We start from the raw sequence: 24515 nt of genomic DNA, 5'->3' as shown, positions 1-24515 counted from the left end.
TCCTCTAGAGCACCTCTATCCAACCCCTACCATGTGGTCAGCTGAACCACTGTGCAACTTGCACTGACAGTATTGGCTAGATATGGGGAAGATTCAGTTGCCCATACATTGGTTTGGTGCAGCTTTGTTACTTCATAACATACTGCTTTGCAGTGCCATAGTTTGTCTGCCTGAAGAGTCTCTGCACTTCCACCACTGCCATAAAAATATCTTAGATACCCTAGGTGATTTCATACATCAGTGCTCATATATTCACATACAGCTGAACTGTGGCCCACAGTTCCCCAACTTTAATGAGTATTAAGATACCTATAGGTGTCTAAACTTATAGTTTACGATACAGAGACATCTACATTTTGGTGTCTTGGAGCTGAATCTCACCTAAGACTTCATTACAACTTCTTCCAGTAGTAGTATTGTGTACTGTTTGCTGCACCAGTTTTTGAGATGAGGAATGAATGACAAATTATGTTTAAATTTTTAGATATTCTGAAAAAAAAAAGTGATAAAGACAGTTTTCCCCTTCTGGCAACTCTAGCCATGATGTGCTGAGGCAGCTTAGTACTACTTACTTCTGTTCTTTACCTGATTGCCAATTGCTTCAAATTCTCTCTCAAAGCAAAAGTAAGAAAAAAATCTAAGAAAAGTCTTAACTCCATAAATCATTTCTGAATGAAGATACATTTCTATTCATATACAAAATGACAGAAAGAACAAGAAAAGAACAATGGAAAATCAAGAAGAGAAAGAGAAAACTTTTCAACATCTATTTTCTCCATATTTCATCACACATTGAAAGTGCTGGCATTTATACAACTTCAGCTCTACATAGTTGGCTGTCAAGTATTAAGCAGAGTAACCATTTACATACTTTTCAACATGAGCATGACAGATAAATTTTATACTGTTCTGAAAAGCTCATGGTTATATTTCATCTCTCTATCTGTATTTTCCTATAAGCAAAGATTCTTAACGGAAGGCAGATGCAACTGTGCACTCAACTGACATATTTGATACTATTTTGTTCATAGTAGAAGCATTAGTTTGTACATGGCTTAAACAGAGGTGAAGGAAAAGTGGAAGGAAGCAAAAGCAGTTAAGAAATGGATTTCACATGTTAAATAAATAACAAGTATAGGGCTACTACTGAAACCTTCCAGAACTTTAAAGGACTGAGGGAGAGCGCAAGAGAGAAAGAATGCTGGATCTCAAAAGACAGCAAAGTTATAGATTCTTAAAGTAATGTTCAACTATCAGAAAATGAAGCATTCTTTTTGAAAAGTTCTTTCAAGGTCCAGGTATGCTTGACATAAAGAATATTGAAGGCCATGTATGCCAGCCTGTAAAACTTGAAGCTGTGAAGCTAACTTAATCCCTTCTGTCCACTTAGATAATATTATGGATTCATACATAAGTAATGGAGTGAAAAGAGTAGCCAACAGAAAGCAGCAAGCAAAAGGAACTTTTACAGGAACTGCAAAGGGATGGAGTAAAAAAGCACAGCTAATTTTAGAAACAGCAAAAGAGGATTACCAGTGCCAAGAAACACTGAAGCAGCAGCTTCAGCAAGATCCAAAGAAGCTTTGGTTCTACTTCAGCCAACAGTTTCTAACTCAAGAGGAGATTTAACAAAGCAATAAGGACAGAAATCACCAGGATGAAGAACCCTCAGTGAACAGAAAAAAGTGCTGAAAGACAGGTGATCAGACAAGCAAGCATAAGTTTGTCTTCATTATGACACCACAACTTGGATAGAGAAATACTTTGATTCTCTTCTAATGGACATATATGAATGATTATCAGTTGTCAATATCATTTAAATATTGCATAATTCAATATCACAAATTAAAATGCCTATTAAAAGAAATTAATACACATAACCTGCATGTACTTGTGAGTGACAATGTACTTGTAAGAAGCTGAGTTTCCCATAGTTTCAAGTACCTCGGTAAATTTCATTTGTTCTGTACAAGCCAATTTAAACATTTTCACAAGTGCTTGCAAAGTCTTAAAAACTTAAAAATGACATTTAAATTATATTTATGAAAGTTTATTTAATACCTTATGTTTTCTGGTTTTTGAGGGGTCTTTTTCCTATGCAGATAGATTTTAAGACTTTGCATTGCATCATTTTTACTCTTCTTTTCAAATGTCTAGGCCACAGTAGCTTTAGATATTACACTGAAGCTAGGCCATGTGAGGCTGCCTTGTGAAAAAGAATCTTAAAAAAGCTATTTTTGTAAATATAAGAGAAAATAAGGGAATAAGATATGCTTATTTCATATCCTGCCTAAAACGTGGTAATAAGACTTGTTTCTTTTCTTTTGTTTGAATTAAACAACCACCAAGGGTTTTTTTCAGATTGCAATTGGTATACATGGCAGGGGTTTGGTAGTGAAGTGGCGGAGGGAAGCTGCACATGAGACCTCTGTGACAGGAGGTCAGATGTTGTCCCATGTTGGTCATAGCTGCTTCAGCTGGCTCTGCAACAAACCCACCAGAGGACACAACTGAGCTCACCAGCAGAATTTGTGGCATCTCTCGGAAGATAAGGCAGTAAACTCTCAGAAAAAGGAACAAGGCCAGAGCAGGAGTGCTCCATTCCAGGGCTAGTAACACCCTCAAAGGGACTGGAGCCCATGGGTAAACCACACTAGAGCAGGTTCTTCCCCTAAGAGACTGTGGGCCACGGTCAATGCACATCAGAGGAAATGAGTAAGAAGGAAGAAATGGCAGAAGAAAAGAGTGAGAAATTAAGAGTAGGAGAAACTCCTACACCTTGACCTGAACCTCCTGCACTGCCTGCCACATCACTGAATAGATAAAGTGTGATCTGTGGCAGAGTAGGTAAAGGAAGGGAAAGGAGTAGTGTCTCGAATTAAGTTAAGCCTTTGAAAGAGGAGACAAAAGGTGTTTTCCCTATCTGTTTAACCCTTTGTTGCCCAACACCCAAATAATTAGTTAAATGTTTTCTATTAAGACTGTTTTGCCCAGTGCAATAGTTGAGTGATTTTCCTTTTCTTCATCGCAACCCACGACCCTGCTACTAAGGGTTAAATAAACCACCCAAATACACTAGCACAAAATGTTCAGTTGTGCAAACAAAACCAGCAAGCCAAGGGAATGATTAAGTGAAAAGAGTACTGAAGTGCCAAGCAGTGATGGAGTAAGAATTATGCAGTGTTCTGAAGTTCAGAATTTGGCATCTGACTCCTTTGAAAAATGCAACAATAGAATAAAGAGTTAAAATTGATGAAGTGGCAAGAAATTACTAATTCTCATTATAGTGGTACATAGGAAAGATTAAGTTTCAAGGAGGGAAGTCAGAAAGAATTTACAAACATATCTATGTTAATTAAGAAGGGGAAAGAGAGTTTTTTACAGCAGTTGATACAGTGTAGTACAGTGATAATACAGGTTAATAAAAAGATTAACAGACACTGTCTCAAAAATGATGCAGAAATAAACTCCTGTAAAGAAAAACAGGCACATGTATCTGTAGTACATGGTTCTTTGGAATACTTTTTTTGATTTTTATCGGTTGTCTACTTTTGTGACAACTTATGTCTGCGTACCAGTAAAATGACTGTTTGAAAATGGTCTTATTTGCAAAGCTGTTTCTAACTGGAAAAAAAAAAAAAAAAAAAAGGTTTCCATTCCTAACAGACTGAAATATTTTGTGCTATACATTTTTATTTGTTTTCTAAATATATGGCAGATTTTTAATATGTTTATTTAATTTCCTCACACTCTCTCCTTTAGCCTACCATTGACCCAGAAACCACTCCTCCCTATTACCTGACAATGCCTTTTGCAATTTTCTACTATTAAGGATGATTTTTAATGATCATATCTACTTGAGTATGCACATTTAATGCTTTTACATGCTGCAGTTATTTACTGCCTACATTTTTTTTTCCTAAGTGTTGTAAAAGATATTTTCTACTACTGCAGCATTTCACATAGAGTACACTTTAACACACATTCAGCGATATGCCATTAAAAATTACATGAGCAAACCAAAATAATATAAAACTCATAATGTAATCTTTACAAATTTAGGTGGTAAAGAGAAATAGAAGATTCACAGCATATTCAAATCTCCCACACTTGCCAACTCAAATGTTTTATGTGATTTGCAGAAAACACATACTGAAACTAAACTAAAGTCTATTATCTTTCTTTACCTATTACCTCACACTCTTGGCAGGAATGCAAGTATGTGTGTCATCTGAGACATAGTTTGTTCTCCTTTTCTCAGTTCAAAATGAACATCTCAACAATCCAAATTACTTCACATAAACCATCAAAATATTTATCACATGGTTTCTCAATTGTGGAGTAGGATCTAATAGAGAAAGTTCATACTTTATATCTTTTAACAGTCCTGCAAGCTAGCAATTTGCCAAAAAAGCATGTGATTTACCATATTTGGTAGGAAGGGTACCATAAACAAAATGAGCCTGTGCTTTTCATAAACAGTTACAGCAGCCCTGAAGCTACAGTGTGAAGGCTCCGTTTACCTAAATTCACTCAGAATTCACATTCCAGAACATCTATGAACTCAGAGAGTCCAAATAGAGATAGACAATATTTGCTGAAATACTAATTAAATTTGTGCTGTTCTTGTATAGAATATGTTATCTGAGGCAATTACAGAGTTGTAAAAAGTTTACTATTATAAAAGATCAATTACTAAAAAATTAGTCCATGTCTTTTGTAAGTTACAATTTTCACATTAGTTGATTACTCTTAGATTCTGCAAAAATTTATGTAGCTAATCTCTTTGGATGCTAAATTTCCTGTGGAGAACTGTAAAAGAAATTCCTAAAATAATCTTGTTCAGAATGGTGAATTTTTTGATCAGATAAATGGAAAAGCACAAAAGCACAAAAAGGATAACTGTTCCCTGAAGATCCATTGATACACTGTAGATACTGAAAAATATTATTTACAATGCTTGTGAAAAAGCAGACAGCATTACCATATGCTAAAGAAGCTCAGTTTTCATTAGCAGTGCATCATTAGAATGACCTTGTTCCAAATGGTGATATTCCCAAGTTAATGCTTCAGATGCTTTCACTGTTACTTAAAATAATGCTTGTTCATAAAAACAGTGGATAAGAATCTTACGGGTTAATTAAACCCTTAATAGAACAATGTATTCAAAAATAGGGAGTAAGAGATAGAGTGATTAAATGTTACATCAGTAAATAGAAACTTACTCACTGTTTAACAAACAGGACTTATAAAACCATAAAAGCAAAGATGTACTTTAATGATAAAACCATTATTTCTGTACCTGTTACACAATATTCTTCAGAATATTAGGACCATTAAAAAAGTTAAATACTTGCACAGGATAAAGTGAAGTAGGCATTTTTTTTTTATAACTGTATTCAGAAACACGAGATTATACACTACCCATAGTCTAACATGGTGTAATTTCATATAACAGGTTGCACGGCTGAATTTATAATTTACACAAATACAAATTACACCTTTAGGATGATTTTTTTAAATGGCCTTTCCAATTTCCTCTACAGCTTCAGGTACTTTTATTTATTATTTTTTTTTTACAAAACCAACCACAACAAAAAATGTATTTCTTTAAATGTACCTTGGTAGTGAGCACTAAATCCACGGTATCGGTGATTGCTGTCTGTTACAAAATGTAGTCTGAGCCAGTTTTTGTTGCTGATAACTGGAGGAGGTATATTCATTCCAGAGAGCCTGAAGTAAAACAAACAAATAAAAATTACTATTAAAAGAGTAAAAAATGAGCTGAAGATTAGCAGATTTTCATAAAGCTTTGATAAAGGTCTTGTATGGAAAACATTTTTTTTTAAACACATATTCATTGATGTGCCCTCCAGGGAACTTTTTATTTATCAGCGTGATGAAAAGCATGAACAGACAAGATTGTCCCAGTGCATGTGACCAAATGATGGGATACAAATCAGTGCTCATACAGAAACCAGTCACATTATTGGTCAGGCACAGGACTATGATGATGCAAGTAGATGACACTCAGCCTAGAAAAACATTGTGTCTATCTAGGTCGGTTAACAGGTTAGGCAGAACACTGTTCTGGGCACCAGGAAAAGGATTGTATCCTATGAATTCCATGTTCAAGATATAGAACAGGAGAGCTTCAGTTGTGCAGGCCACCATCTAAAAACATAAACCAGACAACTATTTTTCAAGAGTATTTTTTTTTAAATTCAGGATACAAAGAAATAAGAAACACTCCGTCACTTCAGTGAATCTGAAAATTGAGGAGAGGGAGAGGGAGAGGGAGAGGGGAAGGGGAAAGGGAAAGGGAAAGGGAAAGGGAAAGGGAAAGGGAAAGGGAAAGGGAAAGGGAAAGGGAAAGGGAAAGGGAAAGGGTCTGTTATGAAACAGGTCATAAAGCTATTCAGACATTCCACAAGTGAGAGGATGAGCTTTGCAAAATGCAATAATGTCATTATTAATATTGTTATCTTCATTTTACAGAGAAACTCATGCAGAGAGGGAAAGCAACTTCAGTCATCTAGCAGATCAGAAGCTAGAAGAAAAAACCTACAAGTTCAGAGGTCTAGCTTTTACAACTAAAATCAAATCAGCATTGACTGATGAATGGCTGCACGGTTCTTTTGGAATGCACAGTCCTCCCCTCTCTCCTTTATTCAATTAGAAACTTTTGCTTCATGTTCTCTTTAGAAAGGCATGTTTTTCTTTTTTCAAGTAGAAACTAATTCAACAATTTGAAATTCCTTATTAAAAAAAATAATTTTATATGGTGCTCTGTGCTGAAATAATGCTTTATTTTCATTTTAGTGTTTTTTTTTTCACAGGGGTCTTATGAAAATCATCAAAGTTGGATGAGTATGATAATTTTAACAAATACAAGTGACACACTCAAAACTAAGAGAATTAAATCCAACCAATTATCTCACCATCTAAATAAAATATTTTGACACCACTCCAAGTTGTGTCAACATATTCTCATTAGACATTTCAGTTCTTTACATAGTATTTCTGAAAATAAATGTATTACATTAAGTTCTTGGATTATCACCAGTAACAGAGCAAAGGTTCAACTAGACAGAATAGTAGCGTCCTCTAAGCTTCTATTCTTTGCATCTCTGCCAGTGTATATCCTTGTCCACAAAAGCATTTGCCCACCTGAAGTTCAAATCACTTCCCAGGAGTTATTTTGTGGCTTAATGTTTGTTTCAAGATTTGGAATTATATTTCGATAGCAATAAGCAAGAGCATGGCTAGCTAAAATGGTAATGCAAATTAATAGTAAATTCAAGAAACTAATGGCAAGTCTCTGGAGACCAAATTTTTGTTCATTGCTTCTTTGTCCTCATACAGTGCCTAGACTTAAATTTGAGCTCGATCCTGACTTGAAGCTAATGAACTGGTCATCTCAGGCTGTGAGAATTAATGGCTTTTTAAATGCAGAAGCCTATATTTGATTTCTGATTATGACAACTAACCCAGGGAAACTGCATGTTTCATTTGATAGCTGTCCCTCCTTTAACATATGATCACATTTTAATTGAAAGCATACTTCTCTTTAAAGAGCAATAGTCCCTTACACACTAAAAGCATTCTTAGTTCCCTCAAAGGGAAAGATTTCTGTTTCATTTTATGACTTGAGGAAAACCGAGGAGTAAGATTCTGTACAAATCTTCCCTTCTCCAATTTCTCTAACACTTGCATTTGAGGGCTGGGCAGGTAAGGTTGGGAAGGGCGGTTGCTAAGAGCCAATAAAACAAACAGGCAAGTATCAATAAATAGTTTATATGGAACAATCTTGTCTTGTATAAAACTAATATTAGAACTTTCATTCATTCTTTTCCTTAGTAGTCTGTTTTATTAAAAATGATACACTAAAAAAGATGTGTGATAACTCTGAAAAAAACTAACCAAGAAAACTCATGTTATCTAGTCCATGGATTTCAAAAAATTCAATTAAAAATTTAACTAGAGATTTTGGTCTGACTTGGAGACTATATTCTTAACCTTGAGTTACGGTCCTCCTTTTACAATGACTAGAAGTCCAGTTTTCTATGTTTTTATCTCTTCAAAATTGTTTAATGGGTGAGTAGTACAAGTGCACTTGCAGATGCTGAAAGGTGTTGAGTTTATTCTAAAACCAATTCATTCATTCCTTCAAAGACAAAACTCAGGACATCTTATTCAGACTTTTTAAACTCTTATGCAGGACTGGCTGAAATAGCAATCTTAGGGTAGTTTTTCTGTTGTGCTCAACAATCATTCTCAAAATACTGTGGCAAACAGAGTAGTTTTTCTGGCTGTCCTTTAGATTACAGATGAGATGGAAGACTAAAGTTTAAAAACTCAACATGGAAAAAATTAATTAATGTTAAATATCAGGGATTCTCTTGCTTACCTAAAGGCTTGGAAGACATTTTCTTCCTGTTCAACCTGTACTCAACACTAATTTTCTCATCATTTCATTAGTGTGTACACAGTTCCTAGATCAGAAGTAGTTCCGATTTCCCCACATTATTATAGCCTTACCTCGAAATTGTGCCAGAGGTGGATGGGCAAGTGACCTTCTTAACACTGAAAAATATTTCTTCCATTATTAGGGTAAAACAAATTTCTTTTGGGGGTCTGTTGGGGGAGGCAGCGGGCCTGCCGAATGCCTGACAGAGAGAGAACAGTTTGACCTTGACCAGCTTGTTGTGTACCCCTGAGTAGCTGGAAAAGTCCTGGAGGAGTGCTGTGTCAGCCTGAGAAAGGAACTGAAGATAAGGAGAAAGAAGAAAAATACTGTGTTTGTCAGGTACCCGAACAGTGGGGAATTTTAAGAAAAGTAGCCAATAAAGTAGACAAACAGCCATGTAACCAATAAGAATGATGTATGGATAAAAGAATAAAGTATATAGGAGATGGGGGAACAATAAAGATGGCTATTCTGCTGCAAAAAAAGTTGTCGTGTCCATCTCTACTGCGACAGGGGTCAGCCCTAAGTAATATGCTTAGTTCCACCATTAATCGCTTCCAGATTTTCAGTTGCTTTAGTGTTGTTAGAGACAATGATCAAGGTGCATTTAGAGTCAAATGTATTCATAATAAAGCAACTAATTTATAAGTGATTTTTAAGCTAAAAAAAATACTCCTTAAATAAATGATTAATAAGTTTGTGTAAGTATTATTTTGTGAGGAAGAATTCTGAAAGAGTAACAGTTCGTAGGTAGTGTTCTTTCCATCTTTTCCCAAACATGCTGTCTGAAAACAGAGTACGTTTAAGACCACTTTCCAAATTTCTGAAACTGTGCTAACACCCTCTTTCCCTCAGTCACTAATATAAATGACAAAATGTTTGGCTGACACCACAGGCCATAAAAGTTCCTTCAAATACTTGCTTTAGAATGTTTTTATACTATGGAAATACACTAGCTGATCTTATTGCTGTTGGAGAACATATAAAATCTAACATTTTTAAGTTTGATAATTTTACTCAGAATCCTAGATCCAAGGCATATGGATGGGATGTTAAAAAAAAACAAAACAAAAACAAAAAACAGACCCAAAAAACTTAAAAATTAGTGCTATCAGATTGCAAAAGGATGTTGTGAATGGATAAGGAAGTTCTTATATTAGTATTATTTAGTATCGTAATAGTCAGTATTAGTATTAGTTCTGTATAAGTACCTTTTTTTTTTGGTGTGTTGTCCCCCCACCTCTGCCCCACAAAATTGCCAGTCATTTCTGCATGAGCCTGTAAATACACAACTCCAAGGAATAATGGTTTTATATTAGTTGGTATGTAAAATCAGGTATTTCGTGTAGACCTCTGACAGGCCCAAGACAGTAATACTATCCTTAATACAAAGTATGCAAAACATAGCCAGAAACACTACTTATGGTGGGGTTTTTTTGTTAGTTTATTATTATTATTATTATTATTTATTAAACATATATTGCCAATGAAGAAGTTACAGCACTTATCCAGGAAACTGAATATATCAGTTTAACCCTTGTTTCAGACAAAGGCGTGGGAATCAAAAAATGACATGTAACTTCATCATCCATGAAACCAGATTACATGTATAGAAGCAGTTTTGATACAAATATGTGTATTTATTTATGTGTACTTTTTACCATTCATACTACCAATGTAACATTCTGTGAAAGAACGAAAGTATTCATCAAGTCTGAAGGAAAACGAAAAGTGTTCTAGCCTGCAAAGTTTAGAGTGTAGGCAGAGGACACAAAAAGGAGACCTTATCTCTCCAACTCTCTTCCAAGATCATTTATGCTTTTTTGACTGCCAAGTTCACTCATGAATCTGGATTTTAGTAGTACACATAGCCTGTGGGATAGAGAGATTACGGTTCTGAAGATCCACACTAATCATTTGTCTAAGCAGAGCATCCTTCTTGGTTTGTGTTAATAGGGTAAAGAACTCATTTTTATATCCAAGACTTATTCTCATTTATTTATAATTTTATTACCAAATAATTCTAATATCAAATTGGTATTTGTGATACGAAATTGTGACAGTAAGATCTGTAGAAATTTTCATTCCAGTGAAAATTTTAATTAATGCAAAAGCAGCAGCCTACTTGTATCGTTTATTGGCCAGTCAGCTGCTTAGCTGTTTTGCCAGCTGGTTAGACTGGTTTTATTTTGCTGCATGGTTGCCAGGCTAGCAATGGGCCCCAGTTACTCAGCTGTTGGGTTCAATGCATCTTTTAGCTCTCATTTTCTGATTTGCCACCCAGTCAGTATCAAATTTTTTTCTTCCAAACCACTGGAAATTTCATAAAGTTATGTAAAATACTAATATCCAGAATGTCATGCAAAAAAGCCCCCAAAGCAGATTAATTTCCTTTTCTGGTTAGCTTTACTATATGGTAGCTATTAAATTGCATTTGCATGTTACTCTGTACTGATTAAAGTGAGAACTGCACTATAACATATATTCAGCATAAGAGGCAGAAGACTACATGTTTTGATTAGAAAATATGAAATCTTTCTACATTGTCACTGTTAATTTCAGCATGAAACACACTTTCTAACAGCCATAAAGTGACTAAAGTTGTTACAAATGTAAGGAGTATACTTTAGTTTGATGCTTGGTTTTTGGAATGTAAAGGTTTAATTAGCCGTCCTTTTTGGCACCACTGTTTCTCTGTATAATGCAATTACTGCTCTTCCTCTGTATAATGCAATTACCTAATGAGGCAAGACAAAAGAGCTCTTTTATTTAAATTCTCACCCTGTAACTAATTGTTAAGCAATACAGAGGCAACAACCTTTCATTGCGTATGTATATAAGAATAAACCTATTACTGGAAGAGGTCTTACTGAACAATAGAAAGAAAAATAAGGATGTAAAACACATTTCCTAGCACCTATTTTGACTAGTATATATTCATCCCGTAATAAGGTTTCTCTTTAATAATCATAAAAACATACGAAAAATAAACTGCAACTTTATTGCCCAAGGCATGAGAAAACCTCACCCTAGCCATTTAACTATGCTCATGGTAAAAGACTAGTTTTATTTTTAGAATAGCTAATATCTAGTTAAGTTTACCTATCAAATCAATTACTCATTAACACATTTGTCTTTGACAGCTATAGGTTATTTGATCATTCTAACTAAGCTCATATTGTCTGAATTCTAACTACATTCACAGTTCCTAAAATCTGATCTTTACAGTTCATGTTCTCTATGGGCTCGTTCCCAGAAAGTAGATTTGCAAGATAACAGAATTTATATTGGCAACTGGCAGAAAATGATTGCTTATTCTGTTCAAATAACTGCCCCTCTTCTCACATCAATTTATCTTCTCAGTAAATTATAAAGCTGTTCACCATTACCATAATGCATTGGCAGTCCAACCTACTTCTGTGCCAGCTACTATTCCAAGCATAGCTGCACTATATCATCTAGAATATTTTCCTAAAATTCAAAGAAAAACACCATATCAACCATAAAGGAAATGCAGCTGTCTCATATTTTTTTATAGTTCAAAACAAGTAGCTCCCCCCAAAACTGCACAGAATCCTGCATAGCAAATTTAAGTCAATGGACAGTAGGCCTCCCTTCTGCAATTGTCTTTCATAAACTCCTAAAAATATTCATGGATAATCTTCAGATCATTGATGGTGAACCAGAGATTTAAAGTATTTCACCACTATGTATAGTCAAACTTTACATTAGTCTTTTATCTAATGTAAAATGTATTGGAAAAAAAAGGAAGTGCTTACTGAAATAATGCACCTCTGTTGCTAATCAAAGGATTAGTAAAAGTGTAAGGCTATGCATGTATCTAGATGTGTCAGTGAAGTTCCCATCTTTGGATCTTATTGGGTCTGAAACTTTGGGTAAAAGATGGTTTACAGAAGAAATAAGGCACTAACAATGTTGAGAATCAAAATTTTATTCTTCTTGCACTTCATTACAACATCATGCCTCCATCCCCTTCTTTTTTGCACTATTTAGGAGGTAATTTTCAGAAAATCACTCTGTTTTAGGCTAACTCTGATCCACTTAAGTCAATTAGTATTCTATTCTCCCCCAAAAATCTAACATGTAATCCCACTTTATGTTGCAAAGTGGAATTCAGAGTTTGTTTGTTTGTTTGTGGTTTTTAACAGCATAGTGCACATCCTCCATTTTTTCCAGTGACATACTGACATATCGTAAAATACTACACACTTTATCATTTGAAATGCACACTGCCAACTAGCTATAATCTTGTAAAATACTTTAAAAATCCCTGTTATATTCATGTACCAAACTACCTTTAATTACAAAAAGCCTTCTAAACCTATAATTCCTACAAACAGAAATTAAAACAGAATGGTCTTTTACTTTAAAACCAGGTGACAAATAAATGAAGATTAGTAAAAGACATAAATTATATAGCAAAAATGCTTGATATTGTAGAAATGTCACAGATATAGTATCCCTCATACTTACATAAATTATGGCCAAACTATTTAACAACTGCTTTCATTCATACACTTTTACATATATTGCTTATGTGCATTGATTGTCATCTTGTTAAGAAGTGGCTCAGAAGATTATTCTGGATTAGTCAGATAAAATACAGTGTGTAATACATAAACAAAAGCAGTAATTTAAACTTGATAGGGGTATGAAGAGAGACAAAAAGTGCCCAGATTGCAAAGGTCCAGTCAAAGCCCTAAATCAGATCAGTGAAAAAATGTTTAAAAACTTCAAGGAAGGATACAGACACTACAAAATATGCATATAAGAGATAGGAGATAAAAAGTCAAATAGGTATACTTCACTCTCTCTACGTCCCTAATTCTATTTATTATATTTGAATTATGTATGAAATGGTAGTAGAATTTAAGGTTTGTGTGTTACTCATTTGTTTAGAGCAGAAATCAGTGACACTGAATCAGGTATTTTTTAACGAAGTTGCTTTATATGTAAAACGTGCATTTTAATTTTGAAGATTATTATCAAGTAACAAACATGGAAGCCCTGCTAATACAAGCCTTAGGCTTTAAATGTGTCCCAAAATATTCCAAATAGAAAAAGTATTTCTGTGTGAAAAATATATAGCAAAGCTTTTCACACAGAACTTTTAATGAAGCATATAGTTCCTACATTTCCTCACAAACCAGGAAATTCACACAAATGGAATTGATCAAAAAAGGAATTTAAGGTTGATACCCCATCCATAAGCACTGCTGAAACCCATTCTAATACTATCAAAACCTTAGGCTAACACAGACTTACATCTTAACATGACTAGTTGCATACACAGACCTCACCCCTCATACATATGCGCTACAAAATTTTAAGGGCCTGGTTTTGTTCTAACTGCAGCCGTGTGGAATCTTTCTCATTGGTATTATTTGCTTTTTGAAATAAAACCGCTATATGAAAAGTATCACATATTTTGATAAGGCCTACTGTGCATTATCCATGTACATGTACATGCTAGTGGGGGTTTAATACTTACATAGCATAATTCAAACACTACAAAAGACAGCAGCCTCCAGCCCCCTTGAAAGGAGAAGACCTACCCAACAGAACAGCATGTGACCAGTGACTTACGTGGTTTGGTTAAATTTTGGTCAAAATAGGGAGCAGGTGTATTAAACACAAATGTGAATTATCAACCACTTAGAGCTTACTGTGCTTCCTATATTTGTATACAACATATACTCATTAACAAAGCTTTTGAGCATCCTTTCCATTGTTCTCCATTATTGCCTTGATCCCATAAAACAACAGCTCTTGTAACAAACTTCATAATGGACATATTTTGTAAAAAAATCCACCCCACAATGTAGATATAAGGACACACATTTCCGGATTCAAGACTAAAACTCAGATCTCTGATTTAATAAATCCAGATCTGTTTCAAAAGAACCAGATTCATGCTAAAGAAGAAAAGCTGAAACTAATTGAATATTTAGCACATTGCTTGATTTGAAAAAACCTGAAGAACTTAATGGTTAAGTTAACATATCCCTCTTGTTCCATCAACTCAGTAAGACATTTACATTGAGGTTCAGACATTAACCCAACCATTAACCTTTTGGTCAAACACCAAACAAGTAAGTTTTTGCATGGCTAGACCTATTAATATCCTTTATGTTTCTAATTCCAGTGACGAGATTAATGGGACTTAATAGCAGTCATTATAAATGTGAATGTCTTTTGCATGACAATTTTGGGTACTGGTCTTTTTTTTCCTCACTTTTTTTTTTTTTCCTCGAAATGTTTCATCCAAATTATATGAAATAATTTCAGAGCAAGGACACTGTGACATATATTGTCAAAGAGCCAAAAATACCTCTCTTCTATCTCTTACAAAATCTATTGCTATCTAATCTGAGAACGCAAGATCTGAATGTTGTTAAAGATTTAAAACAAATGTTACATGCTAATAGATATTTTCAGTTATTTTTGGATAACAAGATAGGTCAATAAGGTGCATAACTGCCTGTAAATTGTTCTTTTGTGACAGCATTTCCAATATAAATAACCAAGTAACATGAAAGTATTTTCAGAGCCTTGGACTGCATGATCCTAAGGGTCTTTTCCAACTTGAATGATTTTGTGATTTCGTGATTCTGTGATTTTCTAGAATTTTAATTGCAGCTTACATTTATGTAACATTAACATACATAATGTTGTTATATCTGTATTACAAAAAAAGACTTAATGATATATCTCTGTGACATAAGCTATAGAACCTTTATATAAGTGGAGTTTTTAATTTAATTGTATGTGTGAAACTCAAGCTCTAAGTGGGTATTAGGGCTGCTCTTGTGTGTGTATCCAATACACCTGAGTCATTAATTCTCTAGGTGATACAGGAATTGACCATCCAGTGAGATAACAGACTGGCTTGAGAAAATAGACTAATTTGGAAGGTAATTACAATATCAAAATATGTAAAGTTTCCCAGTTAATTCTTTAAATGATGAAAAGAAGAAACAACACTGTAAGAGAAAGATTAGCCTGGAAGTACAGCAAGCTTATAAATAAATTTTTAAAAAATAAATAAATAAACAGAAGAGGGATTTGAGTTAATCTTCTGCATTGCCATAGTTCAATGTCCAGTCATAAGGAATGACAGAACACATCTTTCAGAGAAAGTAAACAGTACTAATTCTTGAAGGAAGAAAGAAGGCAAAGACTTCTCTTCCTAAGCCAGCTATTTCTCAAAGTTAAATAGGCAGCAGAAAAGTAAAGGAAAAGTGTCCAAAAGAAAAGTGTCTAAAATAAAATGTTCTAGTAGCAGTATGAGGGTAATATATCATCCAAGTTTTAAGTGGTTACAAAGGCACAAGTCAGTGAAAGACCTAGTTCCTAAGGTCAGTTCCTGTAACATTGTAGAAGGACTAAGCATTGTATTTGACTGTGATTCAGGACACTGACAAGTTTGAGGCTAGATATAGCCTTGATTGTTTTTTACATATCTCAGAACTTCAGCCAAATGACTGACAAAAAGCTGTTTTTTATTTTTAGAACAGTAAATTACTACTCTTCAAATTTAACCTAATGAGCTATTTAGAACTAAACTAAGGTCTTAGGCAGGAACTCTACCACAATCACTTATTTCTGATTTATAAAACAACCACATGAAAACTTAAATAAGCCAATGTTTGGGAAGAAGGGGAAAAATAATACTACGTTATGCCACCTTGAAAAAAAGTACTGTAAAGTACTTTAAAAATCTATTGATTAATTTTAGTGTTATTGAGCTAGAGGGATAAAAACAATTGACCCAATGACTTTTTGTCAAGTTCATTATGATACCTGGAAGACTGAAGAAAAGTCTTTGTTCTTAAAATGTCAGTGTTGAAATATATGAAAGCCCAGTCATGCCTTTGCAACATTGAAAAATGTTCAATTCTGAAGTCTTATAAAGCAAGTCTATGAGAAACCACTGTATGACCATTAAGAACTGAATGAAGGTCCAACTGATGATTAATGAACGTTTGTAGTACTGTGGATATAAAATGTTGAAAAGTGCCAAGATTAAGAAATACTTTTTAACTGTAGAAATAGATTGCAGCTTATAAAGCCAGATGTTCATATGTCAAAGATTTTCCAATTAATCTGTTTACTTGGTGTTGTTTGTGACACAAGCGATAAGCGTAACACTGATGGACAATGTTGCTATCCCAGTTGCCTGACTGACTAGTATCTTAAATTGCTGATTTTCATATAGATGTCAGGGTCTTGGAAGGAGTCATTATTTGTAATTGTGATGCAAATACGTCATATACAAAGTGATCTCATGCTTACAACTCAATTTTCCTGAGCAGGTCATACAATCAATATAAATACATAATAATTTCACCTGAGCTTCACATGATGGTTAACATATGGGTCTTTCTGCCACACAAGTTGTGGCAAGTTGCACAGCTTCTTGATGTAACTGATGAAACCAAGCCATGGTGAGGGCAGTCAGCAAGGAGCAGAGGCACACAAGTTTGAATACATCACTGAGATGATACAGCCCCAGCTTGGGTAGGCTGTGCAGGTGAGGCCTCCCCCAAAGAGACTCATCCTGGTGACACAGAAGCTATGGAAAGGGGGACAGCAAGAGCTGTCACAGGATTTGTTTTCCTGCATGTACTAAAGCGAGCCTGTGGGACGCTGTCTCTTTCAAGAACCTCAAATCTCTGAGGGCCTTGGCTGGAGACCTGAGGACCCTGGGCAGGTATGAAGATGGATGTGATTATCTGAGTGTTTTCCCTGTAATTCTGCGCATTTCTTCCCTCCACTTTCACAGCTACTCTAAATAAACCTCAATGGAATATAACTTGTATCTCACATTTACTTATTTGAGTAATAGTAAAACTGAATTACTGGGACCATTACCTCTGAGAGGCTTACATAGTTTACCTCTTAAAATGTTGTCAACATCTTACTATTTCATAACTGCTTATTTTCTCCACTTCCTCTTTTTTTAATTATATAACAATATATTATACTTATTATATTATTATATATACAAGTCTATTGCCCAAATACGGAAGGAAGCTTGTTCTTGAGTCTTTCTAGGAAGTGTTAATAAATGAACCAAACAAAAAAAACATTGCACCTGGTACAACTTGATATTCAATAGACCATATATGCAATAGTATTGTATAGCTTGTTATAGACAAAGTCTTCTTGGGACAGAAGAGAACACCCCATATATGGAGCCAAAATTTACTGTTGGTCCAATTAATGCTTTAAAGGACTAATAGACTAAATATCAAAAAGTCTCATTAATAATACTAGTAACTTCTTTAATTAAATAAATCTTCTTAATATCTATCCCTTTTCTCTGGTGTTATGCTCACCCTTTCAGTGTCCCTGTTTCCAGAGATGAGCACTTCACTATTTCTCAGACAGGCAAAGAAAATAGTTATTGTGAGACATCAGTATCCTGAGGTCACCCCTGGAAAGATGTTAATGATAAAACTTCCCTTCCTCAGTCTTGAATCACCTTTGGGCTATTTGATGTTTTCTTAACAGAGCCTGCTCTTTGCTCATTGGTTCCCAGCCTTCGCCAGTCCCAATTAACACAGAGGGACAATGAGTGTTACACAGAAACTGCCTAGGGTTGTTGGACCCTTGCTACACATGATAGTCACATAGTCACTGAACCAGTAGGCAATTGTCAGAGCTTAAACAAGATAAACCCAGCTCAGGTTAAGACACCTCAGGAGAGTCCTGAAACAATCCCACTGTCAGATCAATACAAAGCCTGTAGCCACTTCCCAGTAATAAGGCAAAAGACATTATTTACTGGGCTACTAACTGATATCAGTATTGCCAGATTCACACTAAAACTTGGAGGCATCAGAAATAGGAAGGAAAGAGTACTTCTCCCTGCAGCTAATTGTCATTTAATTTCTCACCCTAATCCTTAATACTTCGTGTAACTACAGTAGTTAAAATGAAAAGCACATATAGGTATGCAATATTCAAGACTAATTATGTTTTCTCTACAGTATAAATGGAAATCGACATGCAACTCTGGCTGGAGATGAAGTTTAAAATATAAGTCAAGTTACTCCTACTCTGCAGCAAAATTAGGGCCCCCATGGGTTTTATCAGAAAAAGTACTTTTAGAATCTTAAAGTTTTGCTGAGTATCTGCCACTCTAGTTACTCATAGATATTAAATCCAATGCAAATGTATCTTAAAAGAGATGTTCCTTAACATTAGAATAAAAATTCAAAATGCTGTCATATTAGGCCTGAGTCAGTTATGTTATTTCTTCTTTTTTAAGGTTGATAATAAGACAGTGCCAGTCCTGAAATGCCTTTAAAGAACAACTCATCAATACAAAGTAAGAAGATAAAAATTAAGCAACTCAACTCAAACTACAAGTGATCTTCTTCTGAGAGTTCTCTCCTTCTTATTTCCTATTTTCTGCTTCTGAAAATGTATCAATGTAGATACTGAAATCTGTCAGAAAAGGCTACTCTCATCGCATAATTTAAATATAATTACTGTTAAGGAATCCATATAGATTACTCAAAGAACTATTAATCTCAGTTAGAATCCACCTTACTTATTTTTTAATTAATGTTTTGCTCAGTTACATTTTGTGAAGCAATTTTCTTCTGTATCTCAAACATCTGGTCTCCCTCTAGTTCTACTGAATTTCTCACGTAAGACATTTGCATTTTAAAATTGGTTACTTTTATCTGTAGTGACCTTCCCTTCTTCTGCAATATATCTGTAAGCTAATAAATGTCTTAATTCAATATTTTTCTAGAACTTCCATCTCAGAGTGCTTGACAAATAATCAAGAAACTGAACCATTCTTTATTTCATTTCAAAAAGTCCAAAGCACAAAGAGTCAATAAGATGTATTCCACCACAAAAATCTAAGACAAAACTGGAAACTGCCAGGGTGTTAAGGGCACCTTCATGGCCCTAACTAGCCATGCCTGGGGACCCTGATGACCTTCTACCCTTCAGCCCAGGAAGCCTATTCCAGCTCAGCCTAAGCCCACCCCAGCTCTATCCTTGGCTGTCTCCTTTTGACTGGCCTCCTGGAGGGACCCTGGACCTGGTGCATCACTCACCACATTGAGGACTGTCAACTGACTCTGTTATCTAGGTCCCTGGCTCTGACCCCTGTGTTTAACCCCTGCAGAACTGCACATCATCAGTGATCGCATGGTCTACATGGGGCCACCCTCAGCTCACAGTTGTCCTCTTTGCTCCTACTACTCCCAGACAGAATTTGTCATATGCACCCACTCCAACAAAGATGGGGCTTCCTCACTGTTGAGACACAGTTGAGACACTGCTGATTCTCTTTTCACGCCCTTGTTCTCAGGTCTCTAGGGTAATCAGGGTCCTCAACCAATGGCAGCTGATATTGACCACAGATCAGATTCAGCTCGGGTAGAAATGGAGGAGTAGTATAGGTATATTCCCTGAGGGAGCCATTTTGAGATAGTCCTCTCTGGAGCAGCATGGCTGTGGTCAAGGACTCTCTCCTTGGATCAGGACAGTGCCCAGGGAAATTCCTTGAGGTTGAAAGCCCTCACTTTTCAGGTGAGTGATTGAGCAGTTTGGTTTATTGCTGAATCCTAGAAATTCCTTGAATTGACTGTGTAGTAATAGTTTTTGTCTCACGGACATTTGAATCTATAGTTTATTAATGATCAATGGAGTGCTAATTGACTGTACTTAAAAAAATTTTAAGTATTTATTCTGTTTATTTCGAGAGCCTCCGCAACAGAGTTCAAATCCCCCAATTAAACTGCTCTAACTGTTACAACTGCACTATTTTTCTGATAAATTTTCTCCTTTAAACAACAGTATGAATTTGCAGCTGTTCTGTTTACTTGATCATACTCCTCTTACACTATTTGTATTCAAATGTTCTCCAACTGCAATTAGGGAAACTTTTCTCATATCTTTTGTATGGAGGATTTTTAATATGATAAAATTAAGATGTGTATATCACACATCTCCATCATTGTTACTCCATAGAAATATAACCAACAAAAAGTCTTTAAAAGCAAGGACCCAATCTTTGAAGTGATCTGTGAGTAATAACGGATAGGACAGCTCACATTTAGCCCTATTAGATGAGCATTATAAAGGGAAAAGGGGATTGGACAAGTACTGTCAGTATTCATGAAATATGCCTCATTTTGAAATAAATTATTCTGACATTTTACAAGAAGACTTTAGACTCTAATTCCCAGTTTGATGGTTCATAATAAAAGAACCTTGAAAGCTAAAAGTTAAGAACACATAATCTGTGTTTATACGACTAGGTGAGATTTAGTAATCTAGATTGTGTTTCATTTTGAGGAGGGACCTCTTTGTTTTTTCCTTTTCTTTTAGATTGGCAGCTCCTAAGAAGAAAAAGCTTAGAACATTTTATTTCTTTGCCACAGAGGGCTGCAGGAGTAGCCTCTGCAAGTAGAGACCATTGTGTGCTCTGTGCCAGACACAGGGAGCTCCAGTCAGCTCCGCAATGAACCCACTACACAATACAGCTGAGCCCACCAGCCAAGCTGGTATTACCTCTGTGAAAACATATTTAAGAAATGGCAAACCATAGGAAGTGCATAGGAAGTGAGGAGTGAGGAAAAAAAAATGTGAGAAACAAACCTGTGAATACCAAGGTCACAAAAAGTGGAGAGGGAAGAGGTATTCCCCTGCAGCCCATGGAGAGGGCCATGATGGAGCAGGCTCTGGCAGGACATGTGGGTCTATGGAGACAGAGAAGCCCACACTGGAGCAGGTTTGCTGGCAAGTCTTGTGACCCCATGAGGCTGCTGGAACAGCCTGTTCCTGAAGGACTGCACCTTGTGGAAAGGACACATGTTGGAGCAGTTCATGGGTGACTGTGTCCCATGAGAAGGATCCCACACTGGAGCAGGTGAAGAGTGTGAGGAGGAAGGAGCAGCACAGATAACATGTGATGAACTGACTGTATCCGCCATTTTCCATCCTCTGTGCTGCTTGGGGGGAAGAGGTAGAGAAAATCGGGAGTGAAGTTGAGCCCAGGAAGAAGACATGCATGGGGGGAAGGTGTTTTAAGATTTAGTTTTATTTCTCATTACCGTATCAGATTTGATTGGCAGTTTATTAAATTATTTTCCTCAAGTCGAGTCTATTTTGTCCATGATGATAATTGCTAGGTTATCTCCCTGTCCTTATCTCAACCCAGAAGCCTTTCATTGTATTTCCTCTACCTTGTCCAGCTAAGAAGGTGGAGTGATAGTGCAGCTTGATGGACACCTGGCATTCAGCCAAGGTCAACCTACCACACTCATGGACTGACAATAATATAATGTAAAGAAAATGGCCATCATACCTGATGACCTAAGTGACTTTCTGAGCTAAGCACTTTTCATCTTCCTTCAATATAGCTACATGCTGCAGCATAAACAGCTAAAGCAAACCTAAGACACTTAACCAAGGAAGAAGTATCTGGAAATAAAGATTCAAGTTTATTTCTGGTTATGGTAGGCATGAAGTAATTACCGGAATACTGCATCCAACCTTACTTCGTTGACACTTTTTTTTTACAATATAAGAAATTACTGAGAAACTAAAAGGAATGCCTCACTCAAAAACTGATATAACTTTTCCTAATGTATCAAATTTAAAAGAAAAGGAATGTAAAATACACTGAAGATCTCTTTCTCTAATCTGGAAAAGACATGAAAAAAGCCAGCAGCTGAAGTCCATGACAGACATATTGAAAGTGTAATTATTTTTTTTCTGATTTTGTAACAATGGTGAATAACTATTAGAACAGATTACAAAAAGAAAATACAGTTGTTTCTTTATATCACTTAGCACTTTTAAGTGAAGACTGTAGAACACTGGCTATTTTTTTTAAATTAGTACAGAAAAACAAATGAAATACAGAAGTCTGTCATTTACAGGAGGAGGCGCTATGAAATGCGTATTGAATTTTTAAAAATTACAGAAGTTGCTTTTCTCATCCAAAACAAGGTGTTTATTACTGACCCCAGAGACTAGTTTTTAAAAGTGTCTAAAATTATCTCTTCTATTCTTTACTGAGAACCAATGACCTCTTCATTTCTGTGTAGTTTCTATAGATAACTGGCATATCTAAAAAATCAAGAGCAATACCTCAGAGATTTTTGAAGTTAGTGCCAAGGACCTCATTAAATCTGAGTTCTGAACATCACACATCTGTTTGTACACTCTGAACCAATGAAAAACACACAATGTGGATATCAGATACTGAATGAAAGAGGCTTGCACCACAGAGCACCACAGTCCTTTCCCTTTGTGCCACATAACTGGCCAGAATTCACACACTTATGTTTCAAAGTGAAAAAAACATACAGAGATATTCATACACATAGAAGTAAAAATAATTGTCCCAAGCAAGAATTCCCATTGATGTAGCTGTACTGCTTTCAGTTTTAGACATAGGTTGGTATGGCACTGAGACAAACCATGTAGATACCCATAAAGTGATTTGTGTGTAAAGCAAGAGTCTGGGCCAAAGGCTACTGACTTGTAAGAGATCGTATTGAAAAGGATGCACCAAAATATAATGTTGATATACTATTAGTTGCTGAGCTTATGTAGGATAAGATATCCCGAATAACATGGACATACATTTTTTCAGTCAGGGTTTTTTTTTTAATAATTATAAAAAATTTAAAAATGCAACATTTGTAGCAAATCTTATGAGAACTGAGACATGGGATTTTTGTTTCTTAATTTGAAGTATGTATATATGTAAAACTTATTGATGTCAATTCTTCATGCACGTGTGTGTAAAATTACAATTTATATAATTATTTTCTTTCAAAAACTAAATGCTGCTCTCGGAGATGAGCATACACTTCAGAAACACCACTGCATGGGTCTGACTGCTAGCCACCTGCTCTTTCCAGTAAATCAGATTGTGAACTAGTGATCCATGTCACAGCATTTTAACCTCTCCGTGCTTTAGAACCATGCGTCTGAGTTGAACATTTGTAGTTTAATTTGTCCAACAGAAGACATCACAGTCCCTGTTCACAGAGGCCACACTGAAGATTTAAAGAGCAATAAATGTCTAAAAAAACAATGCAACAAGAAGAATGTGTAAGATTCTCCTGAGTACTATAGCATCTCATAGTATACTTTTAATTATGGGTAATTAGTACTATTTAAAATAACAAAATGTGATCAATGTTTGCGAATATTTTAAAATTATTTTACTAAATCAATCTGTGTTATTTATAAAACTCCCTGGATTCCAGTGTCTGTCCTTACACCTGTTAAAAACATACATTTAAAAAAAAAAATGTTTGTGTCCTGTAAATGTAACATTCTCATTGTGATATATGCAAATATTATCAGTTCTTAATTCCCACCTCTTTGCCTCCCCCTCTCCCCCCAAAATTGTGAGCAAAGAATCACAGAATCATTCAGGTTGGAAAAGACCCTTGGGATCACCGAGTCCAACCATCAGCCCTACTCTACAAGTTCTCCCCTACACCACATCCCCCAACATCTCATCTAAATGACCCTTAAACACATCCAGGGATGGTGACTCCACCACCTCCCTGGGCAGCCTGTTCCACTCTCTGACCACTCTTTCTGTGAAAAATTTTTCCCTAATGTCCAGTCTAAACGTCCCCTGTTGCAGTTTAAAGCCGTTCCCTCTTGTTCTGTCACTAATCACCTGTGAGAAGAGACCACACCAACCTCTCTACAATGTCCTTTCAGGGAGCTGTAGAGAGTGATGAGGTCTCCCCTCAGCCTTCTCCTCCTCAAACTGAACAGTCCCAGCTCCTTCAATCGCTCCTCACAGGATCTGTTCTCCAGGCCCTTCACCAGCTTCATTGCCCTCCTCTGCACTCGCTCCAGCACCTCGATATCTCTCTTGTATTGAGGTGCCCAAAACTGGACACAATACTCCAGGTGTGGCCTCACCAGTGCAGAGTACAGGGGGACTATCACCTCCCTGCTTCTGCTGGTCACACTATTTCTGACACAAGCCAGGATGCCGTTGGCTTTCTTGGGC

At 35.8% G+C, this 24515-nt stretch overlaps 1 protein-coding gene across 3 annotated transcripts in view; it reads right to left on the bottom strand.

The window, feature by feature from the left end:
• The window catches only part of CSMD3 (CUB and Sushi multiple domains 3), a 732271-nt gene that overhangs the window by 481938 nt on the left and 225818 nt on the right, over positions 1 to 24515 (bottom strand). For all 3 annotated transcript variants that reach the window (XM_074897604.1, XM_074897605.1, XM_074897607.1), the window contains exon 6: positions 5621 to 5733. In XM_074897604.1, the coding sequence (XP_074753705.1) occupies positions 5621 to 5733 (113 nt within the window). The remainder of the gene's footprint in view (positions 1 to 5620; positions 5734 to 24515) is intronic.

The sequence above is a fragment of the Athene noctua genome, chromosome 2, assembly GCF_965140245.1.
Source record: "Athene noctua chromosome 2, bAthNoc1.hap1.1, whole genome shotgun sequence".
NCBI classification, from domain to species: Eukaryota; Metazoa; Chordata; class Aves; order Strigiformes; family Strigidae; genus Athene; species Athene noctua.
Note: the sequence above shows the minus strand (reverse complement) of the source record. Positions and strands in the feature narration are given on the sequence as shown.